Source organism: Muntiacus reevesi, chromosome 16 (genome assembly GCF_963930625.1).
Source record: "Muntiacus reevesi chromosome 16, mMunRee1.1, whole genome shotgun sequence".
NCBI lineage: Eukaryota > Metazoa > Chordata > Mammalia > Artiodactyla > Cervidae > Muntiacus > Muntiacus reevesi.
The window spans coordinates 34,592,821-34,607,764 of NC_089264.1; the positions used below are offsets into that span (position 1 = coordinate 34,592,821).

A 14,944-nucleotide genomic window follows, 5' to 3' on the forward strand; every position below is an offset into this window, starting at 1 on the left:
TCTCTGATAAGGAGTTACCACTTTACACTTCCACTAACAATTCCCAAAATCAGAATGAACCTTTTCCCAAATCCTTGCTGATACTATATAGCACCAGTATTTCCAAACTCTGCCAATGTGAAATCACATTAGCCTCTCATTTTAATACGTATTCTATGGTCACTAGGGAGATTGATCATCTTTTTAAAAAAAATTTTTGGACATGCCGCACAGCATGTGGGATCTTAGTTCCTGGACCACAGATCAAACCAGCACCGCTCTGCATTGGAAGCATGGAGTCTTAACCATTACACCACCAGTGAAGTCTGAAACCAATCATCTCAATTTATGAGCCATTTCTATTGCTTCCTTTGCAGGTTACTTTCTTATATACTCTATCAGCTTTTCTAATGGATATACAGGAACACGACACAGCAGGGATATTAACTCTTTCTATTATATGTTACCAGTATGTTTTGTGAGGTAGTGGCTCACCTTTTAACTTAGAAATAAGGTTTCCTTTTAAAGGTAATGACATGAAACAACTATTAAAATAAACATCACTTGCAGGTTTTGCACCAAGGTGTACTTGTGCTCTGTCGTGACTGTTTCTGTACAAATAAAGTCTAAAGGTTAATACAAGCAGTGAGGGCTAACTGCGAGCACTTCCCAAGTAGTGCTAGTGGTAAAGTATCCACCTGCCAATGCAGGAGACAGAACAGACTCAGGTTCAATCCCTGGGTCAAGAAGAGCCCCCAGAGGAGAAAATGGCACCTCACTCCAGTATTCTTGCCTGGAGAAACCCATGACAGAGAAGCCTGGCAGACTTCAGTTATGGAGCTGCAAAGAGTAGGACACGACTGAGCGACTGAGCATCTGAGCACAGCGAGGCAAGAGCTAATTATACAAAAATCAACTTTTCTTAATTGTTTAGAAAGTTAAATTATTACCTAACAATTCTTGCCTAAGTTAGAATCAGTTTAAAGTACCTAGAATGCTACTATTTTTTTCCTCTTTTTTATTTTTTTTTAATTTTTATTTTTATTTTCCAATTATTTTTATTAGTTGGAGGCTAATTACTTTACAATATTGTAGGGGTTTCTGCCATACATTGACATGAATCAGCCATGGATTTACATGTGTTCCCCATCCTGAACCCCCCTCCCACCTCCCTCCCCATCCCATCCCTCTGGGTCATCCCAGTGCTATTGAACATAAAAATACTACTGGAATGTGTATATGTTTAAATATTTATCTAAATATAATTACGAGATGAGATAGTAGTGCTAATTTTCTATACAATGGCAATCATCAGTTCAGTTCAATTGCTCATTCGTGTCTGACTCTGCGACGTCATGAACTTCAGCATGCCAGGCCTCCCTGTCCATCACCAATTCCCAGAGTTTACCCAAACTCATGTCCATTGAGTCGGTGATGACAACCAACCACCTCATCCTCTGCCGTCCCCTTCTCCTCCCGCCCTCAATCTTTCCCAGCATCAGGGTCTTTTCAAATGAGTCAGCTCTTTGCATCAGGTGGCCAAAGTATTGGGAGTTTCAGCTTCAGCATCAGTCCTTCCAATGAACACCCAGGACTGATCTCCTTTAGGATGGACTGGCTGGGTCTCCTTGCAGTCCAATCATACTATAATATAAATATATTTAAGATACATAAATAGATCTGAAAAAAGAACTATATTAACTTACTTTCCCAAAACAGGACTGAGTTCTTTCAAGTCTTCTAGTGATGGTGTTTGGTCCAAAAGTTTCTTAAACAAAGCCAGTGGAAAAGGGATGTCGGCAACATTACAATTGAATAGAGAAAGTCCACATAGAAGCCCAAAGAAGAAATAACTCTTCTCTTCAAATTTAGGCTGAAAGGAGAAAAAAAAAAAAACTTAATGTATTATCAATTTTTACCAGTACAACGGAATATTTACATTAAGTGAACCTTTTTTCCCCTTTTAAAATCAAAATCAAATCACAAATTAAAACCAAAAATCTGGAAATAAGAATATTTAGGTTTTATACTTAATCAGCAAGTCAATTTAAATATCTGCCACAGTTTTGGTTACTAAAAGCTTTAACAGGATGGGGATGAGAGGATAGGAGAGATGTTGTTTAAGGGGAGAAACTGCAATGAGTAGCAAATAAATCCTAGTGGTCAAATGCATAGTGAGTATGGATAATACTGTGCTGTTTAGTCATTAAGTCATGTGCAATTCTTTGTGACCCCATGAACTGTATAACCCGCGAGGGTCCTCTGTCCATGGGATTTCCCAGGCAAGAATACTGGAGTGGGTTGTCATTTCCTTCTCCAGGGGATCTTTCCTACCCAGGGATTGAACCTGGGTGTCCCGCATTGCAGGCAGATTCCTTACCATCTGAGCCACTAGGTACCTGCAACAATACTGCATTATAATCATCAAATCTGCTAAGGTAGTAGGATCTTAATTGGTGGTGGTGGTGGTGGTTTAATCTCAAAGTCATGTCCGATTCTTATCTGATCCCTGCCAGGCTCTTCTGTCCATGGGATTTCCTAGGCAAAATTATTGATGAGTGGTTTGCCATTTCCTTCTTCAGGGGATCTTCCCAACCCAGGGACTGAACCCTAGTCTTCTGCTTGGCAGGAGGATTCTTTACCACGGAGCCAGCAGGGAAGCCCAGATCTTAACTGCATGTGTGTGTGCTCAGGCAGGCAGGCAGTCAGTCGTGTCTGACTCTCTGCAACCCCCTGGACTGTAGCCTTGCTCTGTCCATTGAAGGCAAGAATATTGAAGTGGGCTGTCATTTCCTACTCAGAGAGGTGCTAATGGGATTCCCTGGTGGCTCAGATGGTAAAGAGTCTGCCTGCAATGCAGGAGACCTGAGTTGGATCCCTGGGTCAGGAAAATCCCCCGATAGCAACCCACTCCAATATTCATAGCCTTTGTCTTTAAATTCACTGAAGAAAAAGAACTAAAACAAAGAATGAATGCTTAAGAAAGGAAGGGCTCATTTTTACCTATACATTCTATAAATGGTCAAAAACATATATTGCTGAAGTTCCTCTGTGTGGACTTGAGAATCTGAGGAAAGAGGACCCCAGTTTAAAGAAAAAAATTATCACCTTTTAAAATTAAAATTTATCTCCATAATTATAGCAATAGTTCTTCTCCTAAAATAAAACAGTCTAGACAACCTAATTTTCTATGGTATATCCCCACACCTTTTCTCTCAAGAAATACTTATGCCAAGAAAAGAGGACTTACCCTGACAGGAAACCACATGTAGGAAGCCTCTTCAGGATATGTAAACATTCCATATTCTGGCCGGGTCATTTCTTGAAAGAGACAGTAGAAAAACTCTGCCCTGACTCCTCCAAAATCATATCCAATTTCTCCACTAAATGAAACCTAAAAATACAGAGGAAATAATGCATCACTTCCAGAGCTCTGTATTGCTATGTATTATATCTCATTTAATAATTATTTGTAGACCCAAGTCTTTGGAGATTAATGTACAGCAACTTCTAAAAATGTTTCTCTACTTAAGTGCTTCTCTCCAAGAGGCCTACGAACCCATGAATTCCCAATTCTAAGGACTTGAGTTTCTTGTCTCATCTTGATTTCACCAAACTCATTTTACACTTCTGAACCACGTCCTCTTTCTTCACACTCTTTTCCCCCCCTAGCTTTCTCTTATGAAGCACTATTTCAGTTTTTATTTCTCTCTTCTTTTTCAAGTTGCTTTAATACCAAAGATTCTTGCAGCTCTATGCTGGGACCTCTGTTCTTTCTGTTACCCTGCCCCTTTATATGGGCAAGCTCCTTAATTTCACAAAGCCTATTTTCCCACAAGATCATCAGAAAGATTAAATGGGATAACACAAGTAAAATCCCTCACAGAGTCTGGAAAATAGTAGCTACTTATCAAGTGTCACCTAAATTTTAAAAATGGATGAATGAAAATTAAAATAACTGAGTGGACTGGCTGGCTGATACAGGTTAGAATCATATAATGGATTTACCAGGTTTTTAAAAATTATCTATGTGCAAAAATATTTAGAATGCCAGCTCTAACTGCAAACTCCATATTTTTAAAATAGTATCTTGAGCTTTGGTCAAGTCAATCATTCTTTAATCTGAGTAGGACAAGTGATAAATTAACATCTCCCATCAAACCATTCTAATAAATATTATCAGAAAAATCTTCACTTGTTTTGATTAAGTGGAAAGTCCAGAGCCTGATGTGTGTTTGTGTGTGTGAGTCTCTCAATCTTGTCTGACTCTTTTAGACCCCATGGACTGTAGCCTCTGTCCATGGAACTCTCTAGGCAAGAATACTGGAGTGGGTAGCCTTTCCCTTCTCCAGGAGATCTTCCCGACCCAGGGATCAAACCCAGGTCTCCTGCAATGCAGGCAGATTCTTTACCATCGGAGTCACCGAGGAAGCCCCTAAAACCTGATGGTCGGGCTCAAATCCTGGCTCTGATACTTGTCAGTTGTTTCACTCTGGGATAAGTTATCTAATAGTTTGTACCTCAGTTTTCCCATCTGTAACAGGAAGAAAAAACAGAACCTTCTACACAGTGTGGTTGAAAGGGTTACACAAGTAGGTGTAAAGCTTTTATAACAGTTCCTGGCATAAGGAAAACATTCATTAGATCTTCTAGTCATTATTATTCTATGTCAAGTATCTATTAGTAAGACAAGTTGCACAGTAACTAAACCAAGGATCATTAATGAATGTTCAGGACATGGTGATACCTACAATTATACCCTCAGAAAACTATGTAGTCAATAAGAGAATGTTCTCTCTTCAACAAAGCAATCTGGATTCTTGTAGGAGAGCAGAAACAAACTCTCAATTCTCCTCTGCGTCAACCCCATCTCACTGGAACCTTTAAAAGGTGATGACCAGCCAGGCTTGGTCAGGCCTCAAAAAGGAAATGAATATCTTAGGGCTAGTACTGGAGAGAACAACCATTTCACCTGCTGCTCCTCAGCCAGAGCACAATGGCAGCTTCTCACCTGGAATTCACAGGTAACTGAGGAAAATTAGGGGAACTCCAATACAGACAACTCCAGCGTAAAAGGGAGGTAGTTCCCTCTCTGTAAGGCCCATTGTTATGTTCTTCTACATTTTCCTTCTCTCAGCAGCAAAAATATTAAGTAAGAATTATACTTTACCATTAACTCCCTCCTCAGATCTTCATTTTCAACTTGATTTAGCTGATTAAAAACATCCTCAATCAAGTGACTCCTTCTGACTATCAGATTAAAGGTGGGCAGTAAAGATAATGCAGACCCTTCTTGGTCCACAATGCCAGCCAACCTCATACAAGCTCGAAATTTCTTCTCCTGGGAAAAGAAAAATGTTTCATTTCATTTCACCATTGACTCTAAGTAGAAATTTTCAAAGTGGAATAAACCAACTCAGTTTATTATAAGCACATATCACAAACATTTAGGATAAGAGCTCCAAATACTCCACTGACTATATATACCACATGACTATACAGTCCATGGAATTTTCCAGGCCAGAATACTGGAGTGGGTAGCCTTTCCCTTCTCCAGGGGATCTTTCCAAATCAAGGATTGAACCCAGGTCTCCCACATTGCAGGCAGATTCTTTATCAGGTGAGCCACAAGGGAATCCCAAGAATACTGGAGTTGGAAGCCTATCCCTCTTCCAGTGTATCTTCCTGACCCAGGAACTGAATGAGATCTCCTGCACTGCAGGCGGATTCTTTACCAACTGAGCTATCTATCAGGGAAGTCTATACACCACTGAAGACAGGCTATATATTCAGCATTTACCCCTGAGAGCAAAAGATACATGAGCTGTAGGGAATGAAAAGCTTTGTAGGATCAACTTGGGTGAGCAGGAACGTGACCAACTGCATGATCCTCTGGACCACTGTACCATGTAAATCAGTGGTCCTTAACCATTCTGGCACCATGAACCAGTTTCATGGAAGACAATTTTTTCACGACCGGGGGTGGGGGTGATGGCTCCGGCGGTAATGAGAGTGATGGGAAATGCCAGATAAAGCTTCCCTCGCTTGCCGGCTGCTCACCTGCTGCGCTGTGCAGCCCGGTTCCTAACAGACCACAGGCCAGTATCGGTCTGCAGCCTGGGGGTTGGGCACCCCTGCTGTAAACACAAATATGGACACTTCAGTGACCAAGTTAAAGACCATCAGTCTTTAGCCTGACTAAGGAGCCTGAAGCAGTAAGCTAAAACCTAATACTCTCATCAGGATGAGAAGTTCAGACCTTTAAAAGAGAAGCTAGCTGGAGGATGAGAGACCTCTGTAAAGATAAAAGATACCCTTTTTTAGGGGGAAAATTCAGATTGATTTTAGGGGACAGATAATCTAGGAAGTTAACATGAGAGAGAGAGAGAGACTCACAGACTGACATACAGACTGTCCATTTGGAACCAAATGACAATTTGGGATAACATCTGTGTCTCTTGGCAAAACAGAGAGGAAGCAAATGCCAGTTCCATAAAATAATCACTGGAAACTTGTTTAAAATCAAGAGAGAAGAGTTAAGAGTTGAAGCAAAATAAAGTTCTTTTATCTTTTATCCTTCCAATATTCTTTTTAAAATATTTCATCAATGATCTTACTTGTAACTCTTACATCAACTTCCTGTTTTATTTTATTATGGTAACTGTATTATGTAAAAGTATCTAGTTTTATGACATATATGTAAATATTATTCATGCATATACATATACAGGCACATATACATATACAGATGCATATACAAGGGTAAAAGTTACTTTTAGCCCTTTGTGCAGGGCATTGTTCTAAATGCTTTACCTATATTAACAAATTTAGCCCTTATAAAAAATGCGACGAGGTATGTTTTCTGAGGCTGTCTCAATTGTTCAATTTTAAGTTCAAAACCACTTTGCTGGATATGCTGACAAACAGAACCAAGTCAGTTGATGACAGTAAGTACATGTGAAAAGGAAACACTTTTTACCAAAGTTCATTATGGCACAATCACAGAGTACTAGACGTTTATTTATTTTGTCTGACTGTGGTTCAATGGTAAAGAACCCGCCTGCCAATCCAGGAGACGTCAGAGATGCAGGTTCAATCCCTGGGTTGGGAAGATCCCCTGGAGTAGGAAATGGTGACCCACTCTAGTATCCTTGCCTGGAGAATCCCATGGACAGAGGAGCCTGGTAGGTTACAATCCATAGGGTCACAAAGAGTTGAACATGACTAAAATGACTTAGCACAACACAGTCATTTATTTGCATCTGAATTTCAAGACTCCTCCAGCACTTCTATTCCCACTACTATGTTTTCCCATTAGATTGGACCTTCCGACATATACTGTTAATCCCAAACAAGTCCACATCTGCTTTGCCTCCCTGAGCACCATTCAGAAGACTACTGGCGCTATTCTCAAGACAAAAGCCCTGTACCTAGGCCCCAGCGCTATCCTTTATTAATGGGGCCCTAATATGTCTCAAGGCCAACCCAACCTAAATTATGACAGTCTCTCTTGCCTTCTTTATTATAGCATAAGCTCCGTGAATGCTATGACCACCATTGGTTTCACTACTGGGTTGCTCCCTTATCACCCAGCCACTGTGCACTGAAAAAGATACTCATCATTTGATTTGCTAACAAAGACAAAGAAATAAGCACGCATACCTGTATTTTTAAAAGTGAGTCTGCATACAGTAGTTTTATTTTTGACAGAATATTAAAGATAAATGGAAAACGACTGAATATGACAGGATTCTGGACGTCTACTGAAATGTCCTAAAAATGGAAATGACAACAATTTTGATAAATGAAAGGACAGAGAAACCTTACACCTTACTTTTGAGCCTTAAATCCCTGATGGTTTCAGGTCTCAATACTTATAGCCAAAGCAATCCAAAATGTTAGCCAGTGGTGCTAGGATATATACAATTCTAAGAAAATGTTTTATGTATCAATGAAAGGTACATAAACCTAGTATTTTCAGTGCTCATTTAATTTCACCATTAATTATGAACTCCAGACACTTTCCCAAAAAGTCTGTTCTGCTCCTACCTTTATTTCTGAAATGTGAATTAGTGTACATGTATTTAGTAAATAGGGGAGTGATGTAATATAGAAAACTGGTTAGGTCAGACCTGATTTTTGCCAGGCAAAGTATGATGTGCTAGTAGAATGAGAATCTTCAGAGAAACGGAGAAAAAACAGATTAGCTGCTGAACTGGCAGCCAGAGCTCTTTAGCTTTATTTTAATAAAAAAGGAGTAAGTACTAACACCCAGGGACCCCTCACCAAAGTTACAGCCTTATACTATTGGCCCCTGGTGAGTCACCTGCCTCCTATGCCCACCTTAAAAGCAAAGCTCCACCCTCATCTGTTATCTCAGTACCACTGATCCTCTAATTGGCCTGTGGATAGATTTCTATCCTTAGGTTTTTGTGCATTTTTTATCTTCTCATGGCACTCTCCATGTGATCTGAGCTATCTCCCCAGGTAGCGGTCACTTTTCTATCATAGTTCTGGCTACAAAATTGCATAGGTTTTGAGGGGCATGCCTTGTTTTTCTCATAAGCCCTACTATTTCTATTGGGCAATTTTGCAGAGTGTAAGAATTTTTGGAAATTCATACAAAGTTAAAGCACAAGTGCCTATGTTAACTTACCAATGATCAATACCCTCTTTAAATATGCCATACTTACCGAGTTCACTTTCCAGGAGGACCTTCTATATGCATCTGCATAAAAATCAAGCCACTGTGTGAGTTCATTTATTTCAAAGATATTTTCAGGTAGTTGACATTTAGTCTTGTTTACCTTAAATAAAATATGACCTGTGAGAAAGTTTTATATATAAAGACAATTTTGCTTAATGGCTATAAATTAGATTACCAGAATAAATAGCAAGTTAAAGATACTTTAATGACCAGAATTTAATTCTATTCAATTACCCCATTGCCAAAGCCCTCAACTTTCAGGAGCATAAAGAATACCTGTGATTTAATAGTAGAAATTGATGGTATGATGATAAACTTCCACTTACTTTTAATCCCAAGTTTGGGAATTAGATACCACATGTTGTAACTAACCATTCACATGCTGCAACTAAGATCCGATACCATCAAATAAATAAATATTTAAAAATAAATAAATGAGCTTTGCGCAGTGGCAGTATCGTAGCCAATGAGGTTTATCCGAGGCGCGATTATTGCTAATTGAAAAAAAAAGAAAAAAAAAAAAAAAAAAAAAAGAAAAAAAAAAATAAATAAATAAATAAATGAATGAAATTGATATGGAAGAGCCAAATGCCAAAAATAGCCAAGATTCAGTTTAAGAACAAGGTAAGAGTATTTCTTTTAGAAAAATATAAACAATACAGAGCTACATAAAACGACTAACAGTGCAGAAGAGAGCCTGGAAATGAATCTCACACACAGAAACTTGTTTTATGACAGTTTACATCTCCTATCAGTGTAGAAAGGACAGGATTTCAGTTAAATGGTGCTAGGTTAATTGTTTACATATGGAAAATAATGAAAATAAATTTTCAATTGGTTTAAACAGCAAACTGTGAAAGGCAAAGCTAACTGCAATACTCCCTTCAGACCTGGACAAGACTGACCTCTGCCCTGGGTCTCTGATTTAAAGGTCTTTGCTCTGGCCTTTCTCCAGCCAATCCCCTTCCCACAAGGGGTATGCTGGGTCAAGGACTGTGTCTATGCAGCCCACATATTCCCATCTACACTGAGCTCGAGAACCCAAGATCTAAGTCCCTGCTGAAATGGCTCCAAGAGCCCCAGGACCTGCACAGGCCTCTCCCTCCACTTGCTCTCTGGGGAGTGGAAGTCACAGGTGAGCCCAACACTCCCGTGTACCAGGGCTGCTGCTGAAGGTGGGGCAGAACAGAGACAGGAGGTGAGAGTCACACACGTGGCCATGGGACACCCCTGGTGTGGGATAAAGCCCAGGTAGGAAAAGCAGGGCCGAGGCCCCCGGACGGGCCAGGGGGAGGGGTCATCGGCACCTTTGCTCTCAGTGCAGAACTCTGCAAGGAGCTGGTATTTCTAATTCAAATCTGGCCTCCCCTGACACTGTGCTTAGTCCCTTCAGTCGTGTCTGACTCTTTGCAACCCCATGACTGCGGCCCACCCGGCTCCCCTGTCCATGGGGATTCTCCAGGCAAGAATACTAGAGTGGGTTGCACGCCCTCCTCCAGGGGATCTTTCCAACCCAGGGATCGAAACCAGGTCTCCCACATTGCAGGCAGATTCTTTACCATCTGAGTCACCAGGGAAGCCCTCCCCTGTCATCAGGAAGGTTTATTTGTCAAGATGGGAGGATAGACTATACTTTATTTCATTCAACAGGTTGTTAGCTAGCTTTCTAACCTTTTATACATTAGAAGATGGTACAGGAGCCTCTCTTTGTATTCTCCCTCTGGTCCCAGGTATCATCTCTGTTAGAAGACTATCTGGAGCAGCTCTCAGGGCTAAATCAGGCCCTCTGCTTACTTTGTAAAATTTCACAAATGCCTAAAATAATTACTGTCTAGTCCCTTCCAAAAAGGAAGCCCTGCTGATCCCTGATTAAGGTGAATAGTTTAAAACCCTGAAGTGAAAGAAAAGTTTAAAACAAAACAGATGGAGTAAAGATTATAAAGGAATGGATTGACAGCATCGTCTACATTAAAATTAAGATTGTGGGTTCATCAAAAACCACCAAGACAAGCTGCAAACTGGGACTTGATATTTGCAACACATATTAACTGACAAAGGACTAGTATCCAAAATAAAAAGCACTCCTATAATCAACAGGAAAAATTTGAACATATTTAAATTAAGCAAAAGGACAAGTATTTTACAGAAGAGGAGACAGGTACTGCAATTATAAAGATGAAAATATGCTCTAATGCATTAGAACCAGGGAAAAACAATTAAAATCATAATTTGCCATCATCTCAATGTGGTACTAAAAATACTTTCCAAATTTTAAAGTCAGACATGGGGCAAGAGAATTCTCATCATCTCCTGGAGACAATTTAAACTGGTCCAACCACTTTGGAAGACTGTCACTACCAATAAAGAACAACATAATTCAATTTATCAATTCCAGAATTAGGGATGGAAACTAAAAACTAACACTTGATACACAATACATATCTTTTACTATACATATCTCTTAGTGATGAACCCTCTTACTATACATATCTCTTAGTGAGAAACCCTCTCCCCCCACCAAATAGAATTGCAAACAGTACATACTACATATCAATCAATACTGGAATGGGAGGGGAATATGTATACCTATGGCTGATTCAAGCTGATGTTTGGCACAAACCAAAACAATTCTGTAAAGCAATTATCCTTCAATTAAAAAATAAATAAATTCAAAATTTTAAAAACCAAAGCAACAAAAAATATGTTCTATCTTTATAATATAAAATCCAACATATCTTAGTTACATTAGGGTAAGTACTTTGGGGGTTTTTTGACATGGAATTTTGTTTTATAATTATTTACTATACTCTCTACAATGTTTTATCACTTTCTGTTTGTATGTTTTGCTTGACAAATGCGAAAAAACACTCTTTTTTCTACTTGTTACACTAAAAGTTGAAAAGTATTTTAAAGTTTTTCTAGTTATTAAAATTTAAATTGGCTTTATTCTTTGTGTACTTTTAGCTTTATGTTTTGAAGCTGCTGCTGTTGTTTTGAAGCTGTTTGGTTTCACAAAAGATAAATATTCATGGTAGTTCATAATTTAGCAATAAAAATAAAGTACATGTAATTTTTGCCTGGATTAAAAAAAAATACTGGAATGGGTATTTATGGTACAGACATACTATAAACTCAGGAGAGAAAATGAGTGAAATACAGACAGATGTATTAATCTGGATGAATCTATAAAATGAAACACTATGTAAGCAGCGTATACTATTCATATTAAATTTTGAAAACAGCAAAATTAAACAGCATAGTGTCTAAAGTTACATATAACTATAAAACAATAAGGAAGTGTTAAGGGAACAAGTAACTGAAAATCCCGGATCCTGGTTGCCTTCAGGTGAGAAAGTACAACCTGTGAGAGACACACAGGCATTCCCAAAGTACTAGAGATGTTTTCTTTTTTAACACGGGTGGCAGTTACACATGTCTGTTTTGCTACTTGTCTTTAAACTGTACACAGATACTATACACGCTCCTTTATATGCATGACTTCACAAAAAACATTAAAAAAGCAGTATCAACTTCATGCTTTGTAAGACTCTGTTTAAGATTCAAGCCAGGTGAAATCAAGAAAATTCTTATTGCAAAATAAAGATACATGGGTTTCTAAATCAGCACTTACCCTATGCAGCTTTTTCAACATTTCTAGGAGAGCTTTAATGTGACAGTTATTCTCAGAACTTTCAGTCCAATAATGCAGTTGAGCAACGATGGCTCTTTTAAACATCTGAACCAGATTGACGAAAGCAGATTCTTTCAGAGATGCCCAATATTCCTCTGAGGGATACAAAGGTAGATAACTGTTAGCATGTAATGTTTCTTGGATTCTTAAAGGCAAAAAGTAGTCAATATTTTCTTAAGTAGTCAAAAAATTATTTTCTAAAAGTATGCAATATTTTCTAAAACAGAGTATTTCATATGTATTATAGGTATCAATATAAAGACACATTTGTAATAAACTTTTCAGTAAATACAATTGCAACTGAAAATTTAGATGTCCTCAAAGAAATAAGTTTAAATGAAAGTTTAATGTCCTCAAAAAAAAAAAAAAAAAACCAATGCCTTAACAGTAACAGAAACACAAACTTGATCTAATTAATTTGTGGGGGGGGAGGGGGAAGCTAGACAAAATTATAGTCACATTTTTTGCCCCAGTGAAATAGCATACAGTATGAAAAACCAGATAAAGGACTATTTGTGATTATGACTTTTTCCACTCTGAGCATGAGTTTTTAACTCTTAAAAACCACCTTTCAGCATTGTGAAAAAGAAAACTGCTTTAAACAACTGCTTCATCACTTACAATGTGACTTAAGAAAAACATAAGAAAGGTTTTCCCTGAGCTGAATATGCTGTGTCGAAGACCTCAACAAAGTTTAATCAAGCCCTAGACCTAACTTCCAGTGTATTAGAAACACTGGGAAAAGAGTAAACAATCAGACAAATCTAGATGTGAAACACTGTACAGAAAAACTGACCCAGGCTCTTCTTTAAAAAAAATTCTGCTTTTTGAGAGAAGCGCAGAAATCTAAACATGGCCTAGATATGTGATATGGTGGAATCATGTCTAATCTTATTAGGTGTGATAACAAAGTCATGGTAGTACAGGATTCCATATCCTTACAAGATGTGCATGCAAATAATATGGGTAAATGTCTCCAATTTACTTTCATAGAGTTCAACAAAAATGAAACTTAATCTGTAGATCAAGAGGGAGATGCTTACACAACATAACTGCTATTGACTCTCACAGAGTATCTGGGATTCACTGTACTAGTCTTTCAATGTCTGGGAATGAAGTTTTTCTTAATGAAAAGTAGGGGGCAAGGGACCTCGTGACCAAGTCACACATGTATCATTACAAGATCACTAAAAAGTGACTAGAACCAAAAAAAAAAAAAAAGTGGCTAGAACAATCCATTTTGGATGACACAGTAATGATTATAGCATGTTTATATGCTAAGAATATAAACTAAAAAACATATGTTTACAGTTATCTACCTAAGTTTTGCTATAACTTTGCTAGGTGTTCCCATTGAGAAGAATGTCATGTATTTCCAAGTGTAAACCATCCATCTTACCCAGAACCCCTGACATCTGGTCATTCACTTTACAAACAGCCTCTGCAAATGGAACCACCAGGCTCTCCCAGTTGTTGCTATCATGCATCACAGGACATTCTGGGAGAAGGAAGAAAACTTCTAACGCTTCTTGGTGTGGAGAATGAAATGGAAGATTTTTGAGCAGATTATCCTTGAGACATGACGTTATCTGTAGTCAAAAAGGATCCGGGAAAAGACAAGTCAAACACAGCAGGAACTGGGTGCAGTTACTGTAATAAAATAAAGCATGGAACCTGGAGTTTCATTCCACCATGAAACTGGAATGATCACTTCATCTTTCTAAAACCCATATTTACAATTCATCTCATCTACCCTCCCAAGTACCTAGGAGTACATATTTGATAAGTGTCTTCCCCATCCAATTGTTGGCATTTATGTAGGAGATCAGGAAGAAATCACATGTGCAAGATTGTACTAAATGCACAATGGACTTAGAATTAAAAGGCAGCCCCCTAATAAGTTCCATAGTCTTCCCTCCAGCTCCATTATCACACCTCATTTATTAAAGAGGAAGAATATGGCAGAATCTCCCAAAGTAAAACAAAAATTAAAAAACAAAAACAAAAAGGAACTACAATGAAAATCAACATGGTTTCCTGTTATCTTCTCACAGAATCACCTGTCTCATCAAACTTTCTCCACCAAACTCTAGTTTCTCTCTCTTCCAATATTTCCCCAATTCAGAAATGCAAGTTGAAGAAAAATCTGAAGAAATTTGAAGAAAAAAGTTGAAGAAAAAAAATCAAATGGAATTGTGAATTTGTATGTGTTATATGGGCTGAGGTAACAGTAATAATTTGCCTAATAGTCCACTGAGAAGATAAGCTAGTGTTTACAGGGTTCTTATTATTTGCCAGATGTTGTGCTAATTCACATATATAAGGTCATCTATTCTTGTCATTTCTCTGTATAATAGATATTATTATCCCCGATTTATAAATGAGAACTCTGAATGTCAGAGAAATTAACTTACTCAGAGTCACAGTGTTAAGAAAGAATTTCTTCTGGTTCTTTGACTCAGCTCAATCACTGAATTAGAAGATACTAGCAAATGGTATGGAGAAGGCAATGGCACCCCACTCCAGTACTCTTGCCTGGAAAATCCCATAGATGGAGGAGCCTGGTA

The 14,944-nt window shown here is 38.3% G+C and overlaps 1 protein-coding gene and 1 pseudogene across 3 annotated transcripts in view; one reads left to right on the forward strand and one right to left on the reverse strand.

The window, feature by feature from the left end:
- HERC5 (HECT and RLD domain containing E3 ubiquitin protein ligase 5) overlaps window positions 1-14,944 on the reverse strand; it is a 49,547-nt gene that overhangs the window by 15,394 nt on the left and 19,209 nt on the right. For 2 of the 3 annotated variants that reach the window (XM_065907556.1, XM_065907555.1), the window contains 7 exons: window positions 13,777-13,966; window positions 12,318-12,472; window positions 8,673-8,786; window positions 7,642-7,752; window positions 5,150-5,320; window positions 3,230-3,373; window positions 1,686-1,852 (listed from right to left, as the gene is read on the reverse strand). In XM_065907556.1, coding sequence (XP_065763628.1) covers window positions 1,686-1,852; window positions 3,230-3,373; window positions 5,150-5,320; window positions 7,642-7,752; window positions 8,673-8,786; window positions 12,318-12,472; window positions 13,777-13,966 — 1,052 coding nt within the window. The remainder of the gene's footprint in view (window positions 1-1,685; window positions 1,853-3,229; window positions 3,374-5,149; window positions 5,321-7,641; window positions 7,753-8,672; window positions 8,787-12,317; window positions 12,473-13,776; window positions 13,967-14,944) is intronic. The other variant, XM_065907557.1, reaches the window with a different exon arrangement.
- LOC136148170 (U4 spliceosomal RNA) lies at window positions 9,124-9,206 on the forward strand (annotated as a pseudogene).